The sequence below is a fragment of the Pinus tabuliformis genome, chromosome Q, assembly GCF_031772625.1.
Source record: "Pinus tabuliformis cultivar Carrire ecotype Pingquan chromosome Q, CPIR1, whole genome shotgun sequence".
NCBI classification, from domain to species: Eukaryota; Viridiplantae; Streptophyta; class Pinopsida; order Pinales; family Pinaceae; genus Pinus; species Pinus tabuliformis.
The window spans coordinates 1,278,985,647-1,279,009,410 of record NC_142296.1 but is presented as its reverse complement, the minus strand read 5'-3'; the positions used below and the strand labels follow the sequence as shown (position 1 = coordinate 1,279,009,410).

Here is a 23,764-nt window from a genome sequence, read left to right as displayed (position 1 = left end):
TTACACCCGTTGGATCCTTAGGATCATGCCCTAGGTCAACAATAATGTCCTCTAGTGACTTTATTCTGTTATCTTTGGCTAGGGAGGACATTCTCTCAAAATCCAACTGACTGTTGGTATTTTTGAGTGACTCTTTTAATTCATGGGCCAAAGTTGCCCTCTCTACCAAGGTTGCATAGACCATTTCTCCAGTCTGTTTGTGGAGTTCAATCTGGTCCATTGGATGGATGTCTTTGGCTAAGACCTCCACCCTTGTCTTCACATAATCTGCTGCAGATTTTGGATGGGGCACTGTAGGCTTGAAATGGCTGAGGATCATTTTCTCCTCCTGGATGTCATACACAGAAATTAGCCTTTCCTTTTGGGCTGGTGTGGCATTGAGAAATTGCTTATAAACCTCCACCCTAAGCAGGTCATTCTGTGCCTTTATTTGTTTGAAGAAGTCCTTAGTGCCTTTGGGCTTCTTGCTTTGCTGTGAGGAGGAGGTCACCTCCAAACCAAGTTGTAATCCTTGCTCCTGCTGAAAGGATCTTGTACTTGTGTGCTGGCTGCCCTCCCTGTTTTTCCTTGAACTGTCAAGGAATTCTTCAGTGATGTCTTCCACCTCTGGGGAATCAGCTCTCGGCCTCTTGGTCTGGGGTTGCTGGGAGGATCCACTAGCAGGAGTGGAATCTTCTCTGGCTCTCTTCGTACCCCTATCCTCTTGTGCTGGGGTCTGCAAAATTGGAGCTGTGGGTGCCTCAGTTTGTGGAGGGGGAGTCTGCTCTTGCTACTGCTCCGGTTGCTGCTCTTGTTGCTGTTCTTGTTGCTGCCCTTGTTGCTACCCTTGTTGTTGTTCACTTGAAGGGGCAGACTTTTCTTTCATGGTTTCTTCCTCAGCACCCATTATGCCTTTCCCTTTATCTGTAGCTGGTGCTGCTGTGGAAGGTGCCTGTGCTACTGGTGCAGTCCTTGAGGCCGAGGTCCCTTCTCCTGCTAAATAAGGCCGTTTGAAAGGTACCTGCTGCACAGAGTCTAGGTCAATAGTTTTTTCAAGCTCCTTTACATTCTTTAGCATTGTCTCTTCTTCAGTTAGTTTTTCAACTAGAGTACCCTGCTGCCATTCTTGCTGGTTGGCATATCTTTCAACGTGTGGGTATTGACAATGCCTATAACCTAGAAGCCTGTACTTGGTTCTTCTAGCAATAATGAAGCCTTCAGGGTCATAAGGGACCCACCGAAAACTATATGACAACTTGTATTTATCTTTGAGGATTAGGTCGGCCTCTTCCCATCCTTCTTTCTTATTCATGATGAAGGGGCCCAACTGGTGTTTGAACTTGAGGTGGGCCTTCTTTTTGGAGCTGTGGAAGTGGGTTAGGTCGGACTGAATCAACTGCCTGTAATACTCCAAGGCAAATAACCTCATAGGCACATATTTTGGGAGCTTGTATGGACAGAGCTCACAGCCATAGACTCTGATGACTGTATGATTCTCATATAGGTACCAATCACCTATTTTGTATTTTTTGGAAAGCTTCAGAGCTTTCTGTATCTCAGTTGATATTCTGGGAGGAGGGGACCTCATCAATAGGCAAGAGACTGGGTATACAAACTCGTCAACAAATTCACAATAGGAATAAGGTGAATTTGAGACTTTGTGATAGACGGAGGTCCAGAAGATAACAGATCTTCTTTCCCCTCTATAATCCAGCTTTTTGATGTAGCATGGAAAAGCCTCAGATTGATAGTACATGAAAAGGTGATAGATATAGGCCGAGTACTTGAAGACACCCTGTCTATCCACTTTGCCCAATTGATCATGGATCTTGTTAGCTATGAACTTGGCAAAGTTATATTTGCGAGCAGGGGGTTGGCCTAGGATGTAAGCAGCTAGCAATACCAACATTATTTCATCCACATGCTCGTTGGTTTTGTATCCCAGCACATAAGCAATCATGTCCAGTAATAGTCTGCCTACTTCAGTAAAATAGACATCCAGATAAGGAGGTGGCCCTGTAGGATGGCACTCAGGTTTCATGAATGTCCTGGTGACCTTTTGAATCTCCTCACTGGTCATCTTGGCACCAGTGTCCAGCAGATAATTCATGGAAAATGGGAACAGCAGCTCTGTCTGATCAAAATGGAGAATTTTATTGATGGATTCAGGATTAATGTAAAAGAGTATCCTCCCAGATGGAGAGCTAATAGCTCTGTGCTGCAGATCATAGTTTTCTGCACATGGGCGAATGATCTTAGGAAAAACATTGACAGAGGGGAGACAATAGTATGGCAGGTTTGACTCCCATATCCCATATGTATCATGACCATTCAGGTAGTACTCTCTCAATTGCCTGAAGGTCTGCAGAAAGTCCCTGTCACCCACAAAGTCTTCAATGAGGTAGTCCTTGTCAGCAAAGGGCAAGGCCTCCAGGTCTTTATTTGGAGGATTTAATGGAGCTACACTGAGGGCTGAGGGTGCAGGGGCAGCCATTGTATAATATGATTTTGAACAAGGTGAGTGCAATGGATTGCAAGGTTCCTCAGAGCTTAAGTGATAGACTCACTGTAGGCAATGTTTGAAATGTTTTTCACAGTGGAAAAGGCAGGTTTGTTTTTGTAGTTCTTGGTAAATTCACAGGGATTGTGAATTGCTAGGGGTAAACTGCAGAGGGTATGTGAGATTTACTTTGTTAAGAATCTGCAGCTGGTCTACACCCGGAAAAAGGGAACAATGTCGGGCACCTCGAGGACAAATTCACAGTTTTGGTCCGCGGATCAACTGTTTCAATGTCGAATTACAGTGCTGGGGCAATGCAGGTTACTTTAGCTCTCATTTAAGTAGCAGACAATGCTTAATTGTGGAACTTGACAGGTGTTATAATGGTGAATTTGCAGAGAAATGGTATGTATGGGCGAAATCGCTTAGAAAGCCTGCGGGCCGAACTGTGAAGGCTGAATGCAGCTAAGTTGATGAGTTGGCACGGTCGCAAATTTGAATTTGGAGGTCCGGAGGCGATTTGGCAGTGAACCAGCGGCAACGGCTATGTCTTCTTCACTCGAAAATGACATAAAAAGGCCCAAACCGTGACTTTTAATGATTAATTCGGAAAAAATGAGTAATTGGCGCTTTTCCGCTGATGACGTCAGCATGACGTCATGGCGGGCCCGGGTACGGAGGGTGACGTGGCTGCTGAGGTGTAGGCCAGCGTGGCCGGACACGGTGGCGGGCGGATAAGGTGGCAGGGCTACGTGGAGGGCCACGCGGCACGGGGGCGGGAGATGGTGCTACGTCATGATGACGTATGGATGACATAAGGGGGAGGTGGTAACAGGTAAGGTGGTAAGCGGTTTCCCCGCACCACCTTTGGGCAAAGGCGGTATCGGGGAGGGGGGCTCCGAACAACCCCGCCGCCTGCCACGCGTCCCATGTACGGGGCGGAAAACCACCATTCCCCGGACGCTAAAGGTCGGCAGATCCAGATCTGGAAATACCCGCCCACCGTTGGATCGGGGGTGGCAGACGATGGACGGCTGGCGGGCCTCCCGACGGATCGTGCATGTTGGGGGGGTCCCGCCGGCATATTAAAATATTCAAATTAATATTTTGGGCGGAGAACTTTAGGTTTAAGGGTTTTTTGTGGGTTTTTCGGGGCAAGGGTTAATCTGAGGGGGGAAGAAGGGTTAAAAAGTGGGTTTTAAGCAGGGGGAAGGGGTTTTTGTGGAATTCTTGAGCAAAGGTGAGGTGAGGGCTTAGGGGGAGGTTATCACTCCAACAGAGGTTAGAGCAATCCCATGACAGGGTTGACCATAGTCCCTGGTGGACTAATGTCTCCCTTTAGACAAACTTATTTAGCTATAGTGCTAAAAAGGGAGGATATTTATACAAAGCTAGGGATTTATACACCATGGTGTTATAATAGTAGGGAAAAGGTAACATAGGGGATTTAGATAATAGAAGTAAGGGGTTAATATGGATGGAAAAGGTGAATGAGGAGTGAAATCACTAAGTTTATGTGCAGATAACTTAGCTTAGGGAGTAGATCAAAATAAAAAGATTTTTAGACAAGAAATGTGGCTTTTAAAGGAATAAGAACCACCATAAAACCTCAAATTCTTCCATGAATCTCAACTGATGAAGGGATGTTAGTAATGAATGTGAAAGGTGAAAATGTGAAGTTAGACATGCTCCTTTGCTTTGCTGCAACATGATGGAGAAAAAGACCTTCTCAATCCATTGATTTTCTTTTGTGAATAGGTTAGCACACATTAATTTGTAAGGAATGACATTTCTGCAACCCCATCTGCTTGCCTAGCATTTTTTGTTTCTTCTTGGGGGGTGCACTTAGACTTGCAGACCCTTATTTGCCTTTTCTTTTCTCTTGGATTTTTCTTTTGATTTTCTATCTAGAATTACCCTTATTGCTTCCAAGGTCCCAGATTAAGCAGTGGGGAACCTTAATTCTCTACCTAAGCTACTAGTCTGCCAAGATTAAGCAGTTTGGATAGACTTCTTTCTCTATTCTACAATAGAAAATTGAAACATGGCATGATCCAGATTAGGCTTTTGAACCATCCATCAAACTTAGTCACCATAAAGCTATATATACACCTTGTCTCTGTTTTGGAAATATGGGATCTTTGTTTCACCAAAGCAGAGCATATTTGGAACTTTCTTTGCCAATCATGAAATATGAAACCTATTGATATAGGTAGCTAACAGAACCGTTCGCAACGCCAGAATCAAGAAGACGAGCTCTATCTGGTCATTTAGGTTCAAATCAGTTTTGAGCACTTTCATTTTTGACCATTTTACGACACTTGGTCTTGAGCTCCTGATCATGAGGCCCGACATATCTCCAAGTGTAGGTAAGTTGAGTCTTAACTGCAACCCCATGGGGGACATCAGGGATCTATGATCTTCCCCTCTCTTAGATAGCCAAATGATAAATTATATGTCCTCCTCAAAGGGCCTATACCATGCCCCATAACCGACATGGAAACCCTGCTCCTATGCACTCCATTGGTAGATCAAATGAGCCAATAAGGCAGAGGGTGCCTTCATGGATGTAGCCTCCTCATAGTACTTAAGGATTCATACACTCCTTAAAAGTGCTCGGATCACTACTATAATAGGGCGAGGTATAAATTACTCTCCCTCTCTCTAGCCTCCCATGGTCAGACTATATTGTATGGGAACACCACTTACTCCTGCTCTTACTGCTCCTCCCTCGGCTAACATCTCTGTTACATGATTGGCATACAAAATACATCAGCCTCATACATAAAATACAAATTAATTTTTATTAAATAAAAAATGTATTTATAAATATGGAAACATAACTTTCAATTAAAAAATAAAACTAAAAAGCATCAGTACACCCAAAACACAGTCATGCACCAACTCTAGTGCGCTCTTATACACAACCGCACTGGAATTGGTGCACACATACATATGATGCATTTATGTTGGTTCACAAATTTAAATTTTCATCATGGTGTGTCACATTTATGCACCAGTGTGCATGTATAACCTTTTTGCACTAGTACAGAATGTCCAAGTTATCAAATGCAATGATCTATAGACATATTTTTAAATATTTGTAGTGTGTTTGATAAATATAAACACACTAGGCATAATGCACCAATGTACAATTTTTAGCTTTCCTTTTGTTAGTGTCAGCATTTGAAGCCGTCCATCAGTGATCAAATATTCTCTTACAAAGTGGTCTCAGGGTGTCAAAGTCAAATTTTGTCATTTCAGTGAGCCTTCAAGTAAAATTTGGTCTCTGGGTATTAGGTCTAGGGTTGTTGTCACTCCTTCCAAAGTCTTCCAAGTATTGTTCCATGTCACAATTCAACTTAGATTACCATCATTCAAAGAGTTTTAATCATCATTTCAGGTTCCAATGGGTCATTTTACATGTTGTTCGTGCTTCAGTTGTACTTGGGTAAGGCCCATTTCCCTCTCCTAGGGTTTTGAAGGTAATTTTTCTTAGATGGCCAAATGATCAACAAACCTTGTGTCCTGATGTTCATACAACTTCCCCTATCCTTAATATACCTTCTTAAAAGCTTCCCATCATTCATATCCCTCAAATTCATTATTTTCCCACAAACCCTGGTTTATTACTACAATTTGACAATTTTCTAGGCTATGCTTGTGTTTTGCCATTTTGGACCCCTTCCCCTCACTCAATATTTGAAATTCCACTTTCCCCTGATTCCTAACATCCCTCCCTACTTCCTAAAATTTTCTCAAGAATTTAGAAGCCCCTCATCCCCTTCATTTCCCTTCATTTCTACAAATCCCTTGTTCCACATATCGGGATAGGTTTTCTTCAAACTATGTTTCTGAGCAATACAATATGAATTTGACAAAAGTGAATGAGCATTTTTTCCATCCTTGACCCATGAAGAAAAACCTCTTTTAGTTTCTACACAGGTTTCATGGTTTGGGAGAAATGTTGAAAAACTCATTGGCCTCGGGAGGATTGATGCACTTTGGGAGTGACCTTGGGAAAATCAAGATTTCTCCTAGCCTGGTTGGCCAAATGACTTTCTTGTTGAGTCAAATGATAGTTAGACAAATATATTTTTCCAAAGAGCTATCATGAGTTTAATTTGGAGTTGAGGAAGACCTTCACAAGTTTACTTCAACAGCACTCTGCATTTAGGCAGCCTCCTTCTGCACATTTTGACCAGTCTTGGGAAATTTGACCTTTGATAGGGTAAATGAACTCTAAATTGAAAAATTAAAGATTCCTGGAAATTAGACTCGATAATCTTTCCAACGAGCTATCACACGCCCAATTTGGACACCGGGAAGACCTCCAAAAGTGTTCTGCAAAAGAAGTTGCGCATTGGGAGGCTGGCGTTGCGCATTGGGAGGTTGGCGTTGCGCATTAGGAAGATTTCTCCTATGTTAATTTACATTGGCACTATGCATTGGCCAGTAAGACTTCAAAACCACCAAACATCACCTCAAGTCATTCTCATTGCTGCATTTCTCTTCCAATCAAGTAAGTAACCTCACTTTTGATCTCACATAGGGTTTTTATGTTATAATTGTGGTTTTAGCCTCCTAAAACTCAAAACCCTAGTTGTCTTCTACCTAATTTCTCACCATTTCAAGGTCTTGTCACTTGTCCCCATTTTCTCATTATCTTTTGCCCTAAATTTACCTTTAAATCCCATCTTACTTAACCCATATCATCTTCCCCTATTTCCCTACAAAAAGTAATCCCTTCACCAAGCTCTAAACCCCCTCACATCAAACCCTAGTTCCTTATAAACCTCACTTACCCTCTCATTTCATCTCACCATTGTTTTCCTTCTTATAAAATCTCTTCATACTCATCTTCTCCTCACATAACTATCCATCATTCATCAAATCATCCCAAAGAGACAAAAATGGAAAGAGATAGTGACCCCAATTTTGAGGAGGACACCCTTAGTGACAGTTCTAGGGAAAGGAATGGGCAGCAGCTTGACAAAGGAAAAGGAAAGGTTACAGAGGAGGATCTTGGTGATGATCTTGAGAGGGATTTTCAGCTTGAGGAGCATGATTCTGATGTGCCACCTCATCATACTCAGGTAATAAACCTAGATAGCTCTTCTTTCAATTAAAGAATGCTTTTGAAAGAATAGGAGGCTTACATTAACATGCTAGAGGACAAGATAACTTGAGGAAGATATATTATCAATTACCTAGAGTAGGAGAATAAGTAGTTAGAGGGTAAACAAAGCCAAATGGAGTTAGAGATGCTAAAAATTCAACGGCAAAGCAACAAAGAGCATCCGGTTCCCTTGACTCCAATTGAACAAGAAGTGGAGCATGATAGAGAGATATGGCTTGAAAGGGTAAATATCCACCTTGAGGGCCTTCTAAAGAAATCAAATAGAGACAATCAAATGCTAAGGCATATGGCACATCATTATTTGACCCGAAATAGAGTATGCAACAAGAGGATCAAGCACCTTAAGGCAAGATTAAGGAGGGCCTTAAAAGGCAAAAAGAAGGATGAAAAGCTCAACATTTTGGCTGATGTGACTTTAGCCCAACAAAGTAACCCATGATGCAGCTTTGAGCCAAAATTGGGCAAATTTTGAGACAATTTTGTCATTTTCCAATTTTTGAATTAGAAACACAGGAAATTCCGGCTGATGCGCAGCGCCACCAGCGCTGCGCATTGAATTGGTGCATCCTCTTGACAAATGGCTTATAGATTTGGATTCAGCATCAAAAAATAAGCAAACCCAGAAAGTTTCATCAATTTTGGAGAAGATCTGGGCCACCAAAAGGGAAAAAAACACCCAAAAAATGCCCTCTCTGCCACTTTTTGGACCCACATGAAGTAATCTTGGGAGAATCAACTTTTGGAGGGTCAAATCAACTCCAAATTAGAAAATTCAAATTGTTCCAGAAATGAGACAGGTAGAGCTTTCCAACAAGCCATCTTGGGCCTGATTTGAGTGAGTGGAAGGCCTCCAAAGGAAGCCTTGAAGCAGCGCTATGCATCAGGCTTAGGGCACTGCGCATCAAGTAAATTTTGTCAATTTTGCCTAAAACACAAAATTTCGCCCAGTTTCTTCAGTGGTTGACTTTTCTTCTTGTTTAGGTAAATTTTGCATGGTAAATGATGTAATATGATGTAAATATTGATGGAAAACACTTTATGGGGTAGATACATCAAATCAAAAGTGGTTTTGATTTGAATGTATCAGTTTCCTTAGTTTTAGAGGCACGCTGTTCCACTACCTATTTTCTTGTTCCTAGTTTAGATGTTGTTGAAACAGCTCCTTGAGTCATGGATTCGACCCCTGATGACTAGCATGAGTTGCTTGATGCCTATATTATGTAATTTCTTAGTCATTTGAAAAGGTTGGACTTTGGTGGAAGTGGTGGCACTCATTGAACATTTGTATCAGCAGTTTGGCAAGGAATAAAACTAGGTTTCACAGCTATTTTTGTGGGATTCTTGTGACAGTGAGTTTATGTATTGTTTCTTCTTTGTAATTAGTTTTTCTTATGTTTTATATGTATCTAAATCCATCTTTCTCTTCTAAAATTAAATGAATCAAGGTGAATGGACAAAATACACTGTTGTGCTTTCTCTTGGGAATGCATTTGGTTTTCAATGTTTTCAACTGTTTGAAGAGGATTCATAGTTTCTTTATGCCCTCCCCAACTCCTCAGCTGTCTTAATCTACCATCTTAATCCATTTCTAGTACATAAACCCTTGTCCACCTCGCCCCACAGAACATGACTATATCCCTGAGTTGATTTCTTGGACCCAATTTGCCTTCTTCAATTGATCCAGCAACCAAAACCTAAAAATCAAACCAGAAACTCTGAGCTACTATACCTAGCCTATAATCTACATTAAATTCATTCATCTCAAGCCCTAATTGCCAATATCCTAATTGAGATTGATAAGGAGAGAGCCCTCTCCCGACCTGGTAGGGCTAGCTACCAGGTTAAGCGTTGTTTGATGTTACCCTAGACCTGCCTTCCTTCAGCCTGAGGTAGATCCAGGCCCTAACATAGTGGCGACCATATTGGGGAACGTAATTTTATGTTCCTCAGCAAAATGTATCAAGTTTAGATCTAATTGTTGATGGTGGACAACGATCAGACACTAGAAGGCTGAAATCATTCATCTGGCGACTCTAAATCAGTTTCGGGATCAGATCCAAGGACTCCACTGGAGGATGAACTTGACCAGCAAAATCATGAAAGGACAATATGGAAACATCAAGTATTCAAGTTGGCATTTCATCCAAGACATTATGTTCTTTGTTAGAAATTATTTCTTCTCTTTTCTCGAGAATGTCAAGAAGTCTTTACAAAGTATATTGTATTCAAGGAAAGATCCTAGATCTACATTTGATTCCTTCCCTTTGAAGATTGTGAATACCAAATATTCACATGCCTTTGATCTTGATAAATACCCTTCTTCTGAATCTTATGATGATCATCTTCAAACTGATGAGCCTCAAGAGACAAATATTGATTCTACACCTTTTGTACATATTCCTATACCTTGTAAAATTCCAGATAGATACAAGCCTCTGATTTTACGTCCTATATCCCATGCTTTCCCTAAAAATCATTACCTATATCTACCAAGATTTGATGGTGAATGTGACAAAATGACTGCTAAGAGACATGTACTGAATTTTGAGTCTTTTCTTGACCTTTTTGAAGTTGATGAAGAGGATGTCAATATTAGGCATTTTGCTCTTTCTTTGCAAGGAAAATTCAAGAGTTGGTTCAAAACCCTGCCTGATGCGAGCATTTCAGATTTCTAGCAGTTCATCAAAGTTTTCCTCGACAAGTGGGTGGCCAGACAAAGCCCTTTCTTAATTATAGAAGAGTATAACCAGTTGAAAATATTGTCAGAGGAGACAGTACAACAGTTTTTGCCAGGTTTAACCAAGTCTATTTTTTGATGTCGGTTAATATAAGACCTCCTCCTAGATCTGCTCTCTTGCACTACCCGGATGCCTTTGATACGGAAATGGAGTTTCAGCTGAGAGAAATGAACCTTGCAACACTTGAAGAGATGCAAAACAATGCAGTAGATGTAGAGGCTAATTTGCTGATCAGAAGGGCAAAGTTGAAGGAAGAAGAGATGAAGAACATAGATCTAGAGGAATCGAAATCTTTAGAGGTAAAGCTCGACATTTTGGTAAGCGCAGTGGAAGAGATGATATAAAATATCACCACAAGGAATGAGTATGATGTTCAAGACCATGGCTCGCTGATTGAAGAAGAACAAGTGCCTGATCCAAAACATTCTCTTTCTTATTCCAGTTGTCATAGATCTGATAATGATTGTTTTATAGATCATCTTGGAGAAGAGAGATCTGTTGATATGACATGTATGCTTGATGATGTGTTTTTCACTGATGATTTGCCTCAATTTGATCAATATGATGATGATTATGTCCTCCACATTGAAGCTAGTTTTGCAGATAAATCAGTAACTGGTTTGTGGAAGGAGGAATTTCACTTTAAGCAACTCGAATACAGTGATCATCCGTTACATATCATCTATGGAAGTGAGGAGGAAAGTGAAGAAAATTTTGAAGTAAGTGAAGGATCTTTGCCTTCTTGTTTTGCTTCATTTTAGATCATCAGAGACAACTTTCGTGATATCAGAAATCAATCATCAATAAGTTTCGATCTTGACCATCTTGAGGGCAATGAAATCCTTGTTCAAGACTTTTCATATCTATATTTGCAACCCCCAAACATCATTGAATGTCAGGTTGCAGATGAAGACTTGGAAGCTGGAACATATGATCAAATGATGCAAGATGATTCGTACCATTCTGTTTTGAATCATTTTAGATTTTGAAGGGAAATTTGCATAGTACATCTTCAATAAAGGATGAGAAGCTTGTAGAAAATCATGCAATCTCGTTAGAACCAATAGAAAATGGGTTACAACAGTCTTTTCAAGCTTTTCACGATCCAATAGCTGATGTGTTGGATGATGTCTACAGTCAAAGCTTTTCTCCATTAGCTAACTGAGCTTGAAACAAGTATTGATACAAATTTGATCCCGCAGCCGGTTTCTTTGTCCTTTTCAGTAGGAGTCTTGTCACAAAGCTCAAATGAAAGTTTACATTCATGGTATGAGGAGAAGAGAAGTAATCCATTGGATGAGCTGAGTCCTAGTGCACATGAATTTCAAGATCCTTATGCAGTCTTTTTGGAGGCAGATAGAGAATCTATATTATTCAATTTGGGAAAATTTGGATCTGTTTACAAGTTTTCATGGAAGTTTCCTTTTAGTAGTTCTCTCTTGTTGTTCCTAAGAAAGCACTTGCGGAGAATTCAAACAACAGCTAGAATGCTTACTTGGTTGCATTGGTTGTTTCATTTCACATGATCAAGTGATGAATGGAACAGTTAGAGTAGTTTTTATTGAATAAGCTCCATTTTGAGCATATTTTCTAGTTTTTCAATTGTGTTTTAGTATTGAGTCAGTTTGTGTCTTTGAGTCGTCAATTTTCAGTGATCCATTTCAATTTGTGTTTTTGACTCCATGCCCAATGGATAAGGCTACTTGGTCTACGGTGTTCTTGGCACCTCCAAGGAGCTACCATCCCCAATGGATCCAATGTTAGTGTCAGCCTTTGAAGCCTTCCATCAGTGATCAAATATGCTCTTACAAAGTGGTCTCAGGGTGTCAAAGTCAAATTTTGCCATTTTAGTGAGTCTTCAAGTAAAATTTGGTCACTAAGTATTAGGTCTAGGGTTGTTTTCACTCATTCCAAAGTCTTCCAAGTATTGATCCATGTCCCCATTCAACTTAGAGTACCATCATTCAAAGAGTTTTAATCATCATTTCAGGTTCCAATGGGTCATTTTACACCTTGTTCGTGCTTCAGTTGTACTTGGGTAAGGCCCATTTCCCTCTCCTAGGGTTTTGAAGGTAATTTTTCTTGGATGGCCAAATGATCAACAAAACTTGTGTCTTGATGTTCATACACCTTCCCCTATCCTTAATATACCTTCTTAAATGCTTCCCATCATTCATATCCCTCAAATTCATCATTTTCCCACAAACCCTAGTTTATTGCTACAATTTGACAATTTTCTAGGCTAGGCCTGTGTTTTGCCCTTTTGGACCCCTTCCCCTCACTCAATCTTTGAAATTCCACTTTTCCCTAATTCCTAACATCCCTCCCTATTTCCTAAAATTTTCTCAAGAATTTAGAAGCCCCTCATCCCCTTCATTTCCCTTCATTTCTACAAATCCCCTGTTTCACATATCGGGATAGGTTTTCTTCAAACTATGTTTCTGAGCAAGAAATGATGAATTTTACAAATGTGAGAGAGGTTTTTGTCCATCCTTGACCCAAGAAGAAAAACCTTTTTCAGTTTTTACACAGGTTTCATGGTTTTGGATAAATGTCGAGAACATCATTGGCCTTAGGAGGATTGATGCACTTCTACAGTGACTTTGGGAAAATCAAGATTTCTCCTAGCCTAGTTGGCCAAATGACTTGCTTGATGAGTCAATTGATAATTAGACAAAGAGATATTTCCAAAGAGCTATCATGAGCTTAATTTGAAGTTGAGTAAGACCTTCAAAAGTTGACTGCAACAGCACTCTGCATTTAGGCAGCCTCATTCTGCACATTTTTACCAGTCTTCGGATATTCGACTTTTGATAGGGAAAATGAACTCCAAATTGAAAAATTCAAGATGTTCTGGGAATTAGACTTGATAAGATTTCCAACGAGCTATCACACACCCAATTTGAACACCGGGAAGGCCTCCAAAAGTGGTCTGCAAAAGTAGTTGTGCATTAGAGGGGCACTACGCATCAGGAAGTTTTCTCCTGTGTTAATTTACACTGGCACTGCGCATTGGCCAGTAAGACTTCAAAACCACCAAAAATCACCTCAAATCATTCTCATTGCTGCATTTCTCTTCCAATCAAGTAAGTAACCTCACTTTTGATCTCACATAGGGTTTTGATGCTATAATTGTGGTTTTAGCCTCCTAAAACTCAAAACCCTAATTGTCTTCTACCTAATTTCTCACCATTTCAAGCTCTTGTCACTTGTCTCCATTTTCGTATTATCATTTGCCCTAAATTCACCTTTAAATCCCATCTTACTTAACCCATATCATCTTCCCGTATTTCCCTACAAAAATTAATCCCTTCACCAAGCTCTAAACCCCCTCACGTCAAACCCTAGTTCCTTATAAACCTCACTTACCCTCTCATTTCATCTCACCATTGTTTTCCTTCTTATAAAATCTCTTCATACTCATCTTTTCCTCACATAACTATCCATCATTCATCAAATCATCCCAAAGAGACAAAAATGGAAAGAGATAGTGACCCTATTTTAAGGAGGACACCCTTAGTGACAGTTCTAGGGAAAGGAATGGGCAGCAGCTTGACAAAGGAAAAGGAAAGGTTACAAAGGAGGAGCTTGGTGATGATGTTGAGAGGGATTTTCAGCTTGAGGAGCATGATTCTGATGTGCCACCTCATCATACTCAGGTAATAGACCTAGATAGCCATTCTTTTGATCAAAGAATGCTTTTGAAAGAACAGGAGGCTTACATTAACATTCTAGAGGACAAGATAGCTCGAGGAAGATATATTATCAATTACCTAGAGAAGGAGAATAAGTAGTTAGAGGGTAAACAAAGCCAAATGGAGTTAGAGATGCTAAAAATTCATCGACAAAGCAACAAAGAGCATTCGGTTCCCTTGACTCCTATTGAAAAAGAAGTGGAGCATGATAGAGAGATATGGCTTGAAAGGGTAAATATCCACCTTGAGGGCCTTCTAAAGAAAGAAAATAGAGACAATAAGATGCTAAGGCATATGGCACATCATTATTTGACCCGAAATAGAGTATGCAACAAGAGGATCAAGCACCTTAAGGCAAGATTAAGGAGGGCCTTAAAAGGCAAAAAGAAAGATGAAAAGCTCAACATTTTGGCTGATGTGACTTTAACCCAACAAAGTAACCCATGATGCAGCTTTGAGCCAATATTGGGAAAATTTTGAGACAATTTTGTGATTTTCTGATTTTTGAAATAGAAACACAAGAAATTCCGGCTGATGCGCAACACCACCGGTGCTGCACATTGAATTGGTGCATCCTCTTGACAAATGGCTTATAGATTTGGATTCAGCATCAAAAAATAAGCAAACTGAGAAAGTTTCATCAATTTTAGAGAATATCTGGGCCACCAAAAGGGCAAAAAACACCCAAAAAATGCCCTCTCTGCCACTTTTTGGACCCACAGGAAGCAGTCTTGGGAGAATCAACTTTTGGAGGGTCAAATCAACTCCAAATCAGAAAATTCAAAGTGTTCCAGAAACTAGATAGGCAGAGATTTCCAACAAGCCATCTTGGGCCTAATTTGGGTGAGTGGAAGGCCTCCAAAGGCATCCTTGAAATGGCGTTGCGCATCAGGCATATTTTGTCAATTTTTCCTAAAACTCAAAATTCCGCCCAGTTTCTTTAGTGGTTGACTTTTCTTCTTGTTTAGGTAAATTTTGCATGGTAAATGATGTAATATGATGTAAATATTGATGGAAAATACTTTATGGGGTAGATACATCAAATCAAAAGTGGTTTTGAACTGAATGTATCAGTTTCCTTAGTTTTAGAGGCAAGCTATTCCACTACATATTTTCTTCTTCCTAGTTTAGATGTTGTTGAAACAACTCCTTGAGTCATGGATTCGACCCCTGATGACTAGCATGAGTTGTTTGATGCCTATATTCTGTAATTTCTTAGTCATTTGAAAAGGTTGGACTTTGGTGGAAGTGGTGGCACTCATTGAACATTTGTATCAGCAGTTTGGCAAGGAATAAAACCAGGTTTCACAGCTATTTTTGTGGGATTCTTGTGACAGTGAGTTTATGTATTGTTTATTCTTTGTAATGAGTTTTTATTATGTTTTATATGTATCCAAATCCATCTTTCTCTTCTAAAACTAAATGAATCAAGGTGAATGGACAAAATACACTGTTGTGCTTTGTCTTGGGAATGCATTTGGTTTTCAATGTTTTCAACTGTTTGAAGAGGATTCATAGTTTCTTTATGCCCTCCTCAACTCCTCAGCTATCTTAATCTACCATCTTAATCCATTTCTAGTACATAAACCCTTGTCTACCTTTCCCCACAGAACATGACTGTATCCCTGAGTTGATTTCCCAAACCCAATCTGCCTTCTCCAATTGATCCAGCAACCAAAACCTAAAAATCAAACTAGAAACCCTGAGCTACTATACCTAGCCTAAAATCTACATTAAATTCAGTCATCTCAAGCCCTAATTTCCAATATCCTAATTGAGATTGACAAGGAGAGAGCCCTCTCCCAACCTGGTAGGGCTAGCTACCAGGTTAAGCATGGTTTGATGTTACCCTAGTCCTGCCTTCCTTCAGCTTGAGGTAGATCCAGGCCCTAACACTCGGTGCATTTACATTTATGAAACGCGCTGCAAACATAGAGGTTTGTTATGTTCATGCACAAAAATGCGATGCACCCTGTAAATTTACAAGGTGCACCACTATTAGTGCAAGTCGAACATATCGAGCGTACCGCACAATGAAAAGAAAATCAAAACAATGGAAATTTTAAGCTAATTTTCAATTCTAATCCTCTAGAAAAATAAATTAAAGAGAAACATAGACATTATCTGGACATTTGGTCATTGGGGAGGCATTGTTGACACATAATGGAGAAAAAAAAATTACTACAGTTGGAAAAAAATGGAAAGTCATGCAGTGAGCACAATGCAAAAGGATGGTAAGTAAGAGAAGCACCAACGTCAGGGAGCTTCCATGAGGCAAAAGTGGCATCAGTGCTTCAAAGCTCTCCAGCACTCTAGATGGTAAATATGAAATTTATGGTTGGCGGGGGGGGTGGGCATTTATTTAACCCTCCTCTGGTGTGTTACTATAACTGCACCGATGCAGAAGATATCCATGAGCACCGCACTTTTTTTTTAATTAAAAAATATATAGCAATGAATTTTTTGAGACACCCAGGGTGTTCTAATACAGGTGCTGCATCGATTCTTTGTTTTACTATAGCACCCTCTTTTTAAAAAATTATAAACCGCCTAGTGGTGCTCTTTATAAGATGCCCCGAGGTGTTTTAATACATGTACTACACTAGTGCATCATTGGATAATAACACCACATTTTTTTTTAAATTTAAAAACTATAATAGTGCTCCTTCTTGGTATGTGCTGACACATTTTACTACATAAAGGGTACTGATGTTGCAGGTGTATATAGCACCAACAATTTTTAAAGGTAACATCCTTCCAGTGCTATCGATTATTCAGGCACCAGTGCATTGTGTTATTTAGCGCACTGTGTTTTTTTATTTTATAAAACTAAGTTTTCCACAATGCACCATGTTTTATGCAGCACTAGTGCTTGTATCAATAGTAAAGTGTTGGTGCATTTGTAGATTGTAGATGCCGTATCCAAAAAGCATCCACTAAAACATCCACCCGCCCTCGTCTGCTAGAGGGTAATTTCATTGTACTACTTCGAGCCATTTACTGCACTTTTGATGGAGAAACACACCTTTTGGAGGATGATGTCACCCTTGGAGGGCATCTAACTCACATGTGGGTTAATTGAGACATAATTTCATCTTATTCCATTGATTTAGCTATATTTGGGGTTGACTTGTGACCTATCCAACTTGAAATGATGGATTATTATTACTTTATGCCTAATACCTCCTATATTAATAAGAGGTTGATTTACCTTGGATTCATTGTTACGCTTGGAGATCAATTCACACTTTTTTACTTGTATTTTCTCTCTTGTGCATTATGGAGCACTAGTTGAGCAAATTTCTCCCGGGGATGTTTTAATGATGGGTCTCTCTCTTGGATGATTATTGATGAACCATTGATGATATGTGCTATGTAAATGTAAGTTATCTTCTTCCATCTTGTTCTTGTTGATGAATTAGGGTTTCTTAAAATTTTCACCAAGTTTTTGTTGATGCTTTATGGCTCTAAAGTATCCCTGTACAATATTTTCATCAAGTTTCTCTTGATATGACCTAGATTTAACTCCCTCTCTTTGATCTCCAATAAAATAGAACACTAGAGTTAAAGAGTTGGGGGCCACATTTTTGTCTACCTTAATTTCTTTGAATCCACATCTATCTTTTCCCTTCAACAATTTTTACTCCTAGACTCCATTACCCCTAGATTGAGAAAGACACTAGTCCCTCTCTTATGCCAATCCTTTTAATGATATTTTTATTTTATTTCTTCTAGCGTAAAGTAAGGTTTTATTTACAATAAAATCATTCATTTCCAAAATTATTTTCCTTAGATTTTATTGTCCTAGGGTTATGACTTGTTTGTATTTATTTGGAAAAGCAAAAATTTCATTTTCATGCATTTTCTAGCCATAATTTAGGGTTGTCATCAAGGGTTTCTTGTGTTGTTATATGTGTTTTTACCATAGAAAATTGTTGTAATAAACTCTCTTGTTTACACTCTATTTAGCCCTCATTTTCCAATTATTTATCATAAATTCAAGAGCTATTTCTTACCATTAGACTATTTGTTAGCTATATTTTTTGGCTTGAGTCCTTAGTTTATACAAGCCAAGTATAATTTATTGTTTGGTGTTTGGGAACTTATTTGAGCATCTATTGGTTGACCTAAGCCTCTAGATTTAGCCATAGGAACTCTTGAACTCACATCTTGGAATTGTGCCTTGATCCACCCAAAACCCTAATTGTTATATCCTTTTTCCTAGGTAAATCTTGTTGTAAAATCCTGAGGGGATATTTAGCTTAAATTGGGTTACTTGATCCCTAATATCTACTAGGGGAGTTTCCTTGTGTTGGATTGTATCCATCACTAAAATGAGGGAAGTTTTTGTTCGGATGATAATGGTAGCATTCCCATTGTTACAGTAATAGATCCTTTGGTTTATAAGTTAATTATTGATTGTATGATTGATAGATAACTTGCAAGGTGATATCGCCATGAAGACTACATAAAGATCCTATTGAATATATAACTATTATGGAACATGTTGTACAAAGTTGTGCTTTATTGCTACAAATTGAGAAACCTGGAGTAAATGGGTTATTATAGGCTTGCATTATATAGCATCCAATTTATTGTGCTATAGAAGAATTAGATTGTGAAAGACATGTAATTGTTGTAGCAGGTTGTGAATCTTTTGTAGTTTTGTTATGCAGTAGTGTCTTGTAGTTTTTTCTATAGACTCATCTCCACTATGAAATTACTTTGATAGGTAAGGGGAGGTGAATCCTCTTGCATCATAGAACAATGTAGAGGTCTATTAATTTAGGCAATGAGTTCATTTATAAACTCAAAAATTCACATAACTTCACAATTGACATTTTGAAGATGAAAGAACCAAATCCACCTTAGCTATGCATTGACAAACATACCCTTCAATAAAAGAAAAATTTTCATCAACCAATTGCCTATAGACATAATTTAAGATTTAAGGATTACTAAAGACAAAAACCTTTGCTCCTCCATGTCTATATCAATTGAAATTCTGATATGTTAAGTAAACTTATTTTCCTTACTTGCATATAACAACTAGATGAAACTGCCTAGGGAAATCTTAATAAAGTCCAACATTAAATCATACTACCAAAAGTTCCAATATTCTAATTCAAATTAGAGTAATGCTTATGTTTTACAATTTAATAGGAATACCAACCCTCACCCTGAACTAAGAATCACAAAAAGAACTAGTTCTCACCCCATAAACTGAATCTCTATCTCTATTCTTGAAAAAACAACAGCAAAATCATCTCAGATGGAAATGATTACCTAAGTTGCCTTGAAAACTTCCAATTTTACGTGATCTATGATAAAATTGGTTGGTGGGAAGGCCTTATGTCAGCGTTGAGAATCATAATCATTAGAATTTGGCAATATTAATATATAATATGAACTTTTTTTGTTTGTTTCTTTCTATCGTTAGACTGCTTTTAGTGATTTACCAGTAATGAAATTAAACTTCATATCTCCAGCACAGAAGGCAATATGCTTGAAATTGTGAGAAACAATTATTTGTCATTTTAACAAAACAAAACACACATCCCTAAAAAACTTAAGATACATCAGAGTAGACAATCAAAATTAAATTTAAGGAAAAGGCAAAATAAAAGTTCTCTAATGGATGATAAATAATGTATTCTTAGAAGTAAGCAAAACAAATCCCAGAAATACTCAAGGTCAATGGAATACACATACTTTCAAATTTAGTTGTAATGTAAGCCCTTGAAGCCGAGGCTTTACCTTTCTTATCAAGCTTTTTTTCTGTATCAAAACACTTCCAGTTCCACTCCAGTTCCAAGTACAAGATACAATTTATCAAGATATTATTCAGTACAGAGTAGATGGGCATGAAAGGTAAGAAATTCAAATGATCTTACAAATAGTTAATTAAACAATGAGCTGCAAAGCCATAGATAAAAAAAAGCATTGTGGTTTCTCGATTTGGAACATTTGAATTCATAGAAAGACCAAGTCCTACATGAAACCAAAAGATGGGTTGTGCCACTCATATAGTTTCAGTGATGGGCATTATAGGATAAATATGTCATCTCACTGAATCAATAAAAGGACCAAGTCTACCATGAAACCAAAAAATGGGTTATGCTTCCCATATACTTGCACTGATGGACATTATATGATAAATGTTAAGAATGTGGATAAAATATTCCTCAGTCTTGCATCTTTATGCCAACTGGCCTTTACCTGAAAGAATGTCAGACAAGCAAATTTCTGAAATATGCTGAAAAAAATCATTGGACCAACTACACATCAGAGACAAAGATTGTCTAGAGCTCCAACAATATCTTCATCACCTTGGATAGAAAGACAGAGAGGTTGTGGCAACACTGCATGATGTGCCCTCTTCCTCGCACTGTGATGGATGAGCAGAAATCCTAGCCCCAGTTCTCATCAAAAACTCAACGCAAAGAGGTGGATCTTCTACTTTAGTATGGCCTTCCAGCATCAGGATCACTTTATTCATTGAAGGTCTTGCTTGTGCACCCTCCTGAATACAATAGAATGCAATTTTGATCACACTTTCTACCTGTTCCCATTCGTGGTCTGCCATATCTCCCAGTTTCGGATCAACAACATTCCTGATCTTTCCTTCCTGAATCATACTAATTTCCCATGAAGGAAAAAACTCCATCTCCTCCTGCTGGGACAGGTCTAAATTCTTCCTCCCACTGATTATTTCTAACAAAACCATGCCAAAACTGTAAACATCACTCTTGTCTGTGGCACAGGCATGCAGAAGCCATTCAGGAGCTAAGTACCCAGGAGTCCCCCTGACACGAGTAAATGCGTGGCTCTGAGCCCTGTCCATTAACTTGGCCAGACCAAAATCTGCAAGTTTGGCTCCAAAATTCTCATCCAGCAGAATGTTTTGAGGCTTCACGTCCAAATGAAGAATCCTATCCTTGGATTTGTCATGCAAGAAAGCCAATCCCCAAGCCATATCATGGATGATCTTGTATCTCTTTCTCCAGTCAAGATATGGTGAAGGATTATTGTCATAAGGGCACCGAAACAACCAGTGATCAAGAGATCCATTGCTCATGTACTCATACACCAGCAATCTATAGGTGCCATCAGTGCAAAACCCAAATAGTCTCACCAAATTTACATGGTTAATGCTTCCCAAGGTTGCAACCTCTGCACGGAAATGCAAATGCCCTATATCAGCATTACCCAGTTTCTTCACTGCAACTTTTGTTCCATCGGCAAGTTGCCCTTCAAACACAACTGAAAACCCACCAACCCCAAGTTGCCTACTAAACCCTCCTGTGGCCTCCTCCAGCTCCATGTATGTATATCTTTGGGGCAAGCCTGGCAAATTCTCTAGAAATTCATCTTCTTCAGACTTGTGCTTCACCATTTTCTTCTTCACCTTATATCTCCATGCAAGAAAGCCCAGTGCAGAAATCATGACAACAATGCAAACCCCTGCTCCAGCGATAGCTAAAACATTCGTTTTCCTATCCTTGTGATGATGGATTTCCTTGAATGAACCCGGACCTACCTTGATAAATGCCTTAATGCTCTGATCCGAGACTCGTTTCAGGGATTTGATCTCCTGATAATGGTAACACCCTCCAGAGTTATTCCAGAAGAAAGCCGTAGCACAAGAACAGTTCAACAAGCATGAGTTCTTGCATTGCTCGAGGCTGACAGAGCTCAGATTCCTGTACTCATTTGCAAAATAATCCACCCCATCAAGCTCCAGCAATTGGTTCGAAGCCCCGCATATAGGATTCTTCCTTGGACTACATCCGATATTGGGTTGAAATTCATTAAATATAGCATCACCCTGGCAGCTGCAAGTCCCTCCTGAGCTACAAATGCCGAGGGAACCACAGATATTGGGAAGCTTATAGAAATCCATAAAGTAGATAGAAAACATGTCTGAATCAAAGACCAACATGGTCTCTGATTGAATATATGTTCTTAAATTTCCATCGCTATCCAATCTCAGGAACCAAAAGAAATCATTCCCAAGCTGAGCTCCCACAACAATTTGTCTCGGGTTGAGCGCCTGCCCCTGTGTTTCTTGCATGCATTCGGCGCTTACGCTAGGAACCTGCACTAGGTTTATGCTTTCCCCTTTCGATCCGTAAAGCAAGCCAGTGTTATTACAGGCAGAATGCAAGGCAAAGTTCAGAGAGCTCGATGACTCAAACCCTAATGGATTGTATGTCCAGACCCCATAGGGAAAAGGCGAAGGAAAGCTAGCATAAAAAACAACACCGCCCGGTTCCATTTTCAGCATATATGACCCTTCTGAAAAGTCAGTCTGGGATTTGCTCGAGACGAGAGCTTTGCCTGAACCCAGATACCCTCCTTGAACGATTGTATCAGTTGGGTGATCGAAACTCGCCCAAATTTTAACATTTTTAATGTTTTGCAGTATGAGATTGCCTGAATCCAAGAGTTCCAGACGATTTACTTGGCCAACATTGGCAGACCATGCCAGAGACCCGTCCGTGTCTTGTAGAATTAGGTCCCCTGCCTCATGTGCCAGCTTTAAACAGGGCTTTCCTCTGATAGGTTTGTTCCTGTTGGCTGCCCATACCATGGTTTCATTCAATCGGATATAAGCAATGACCAGATACCGAGTTTGGTTATCGAATCTGGAGAATTTCAATGCAAACATTCCGTTTTTACTCTGCAGAATGTTTTCCCCTGTGTCCTCCGTACAGCTCTTGGAGTCGGGATACAGAGCAGAAGGGTACTGAGCAGCGGTGGCCAGAGATTGAAATATGATGCAGCCTGTGATCACCATTATAGGCATCAACAGCGGAAAATCCATTTAAAAATATCGCTAGAAAATCAGATACATTTGCCTTATTTTCATATGAATGCTTAACAGAGAAGAGAAATTGAAAACTAGAGTTTTTGCGTACATGAATGCCTCAATCTGAACCGCCTCCATGATTAACACTGGGTTGCAACTTGTAAAGCATTTCAAGTCAACATACTCACCTCATCTCAACAAACGCGCCGCGCAAGTGAATGGTCGCAAGTTCAAAGTCAACTTTCACCGTCTCCCCTTTATTTGATCAGAATCAATCCAGCACGCACAAACTCATTTCAATTCACATAAAACTCAAATAGGCAGGCAGAAATACGCAGACATTCCAGAATTTTTCAAAAATCTTTTTAGGTATTGGTAAATGGACCCCATAGTATTATTCATCCTGGGGAATAGTTTGAGAGCAGGCATTTTTCCTTTCCACTCTTTTCTTCTTTATTATTATTATATTTTATATTTTAATTAAAAAAATTGATTATTTTAATAATAATAAAATATTTTTATTATATTTAATAATATATTAAGCAAATTATTTTGTCATATTTATCAAATTGTTCAAAAAATTTAACAAAAATTAAGTATATATATAAATAATTAATTTAAATTTTATAATGAAAATGATTAAATAAATAGTTTATTTAAATTATTTTCATAAATTATATATTTAATTTATAAGTCTTAAGGGTTAGCTCAGTGGGTCAAAATCAGTTCTTCACCATTGGGAGGTCACAGGGTCTAATCTCCTCGAAACCCTTGGGTGCTAAATAAATTCCCTTTGGGTCGATTAACCTAGATATTTATATTTCCGTAACGCCACCTGTAAATATAGTTGACCACAACCTCAAAAAAAAAATATTTAATTTATAATAAAATAAAAAATCT

General features: G+C 39.1%; 1 protein-coding gene across 3 annotated transcripts; it reads right to left on the bottom strand.

Annotated features, from left to right (window-relative positions):
• Positions 1 to 19,824: 19,824 nt before the first annotated feature.
• LOC149224520 (G-type lectin S-receptor-like serine/threonine-protein kinase SD2-5) lies at positions 19,825 to 23,239 on the bottom strand. Of its 3 annotated transcripts, none has more exons than XM_089386131.1 (2): positions 22,974 to 23,239; positions 19,825 to 22,839 (listed from the first exon to the last, which is right to left on the bottom strand). In XM_089386131.1, exon 2 carries the CDS (start codon positions 22,721 to 22,723, stop codon positions 20,378 to 20,380), a length of 2,346 nt encoding a protein of 781 aa, XP_089242257.1. In that variant the 5' UTR covers positions 22,724 to 22,839; positions 22,974 to 23,239; the 3' UTR covers positions 19,825 to 20,377. The 3 variants fall into 3 exon arrangements, with proteins under 3 accessions (XP_089242257.1, XP_089242256.1, XP_089242255.1); XM_089386130.1 differs by having other exon boundaries at positions 23,053 to 23,239; XM_089386129.1 differs by lacking the exon at positions 22,974 to 23,239 and having other exon boundaries at positions 19,825 to 22,967.
• Between the last annotated feature and the right edge of the window lie 525 nt (positions 23,240 to 23,764).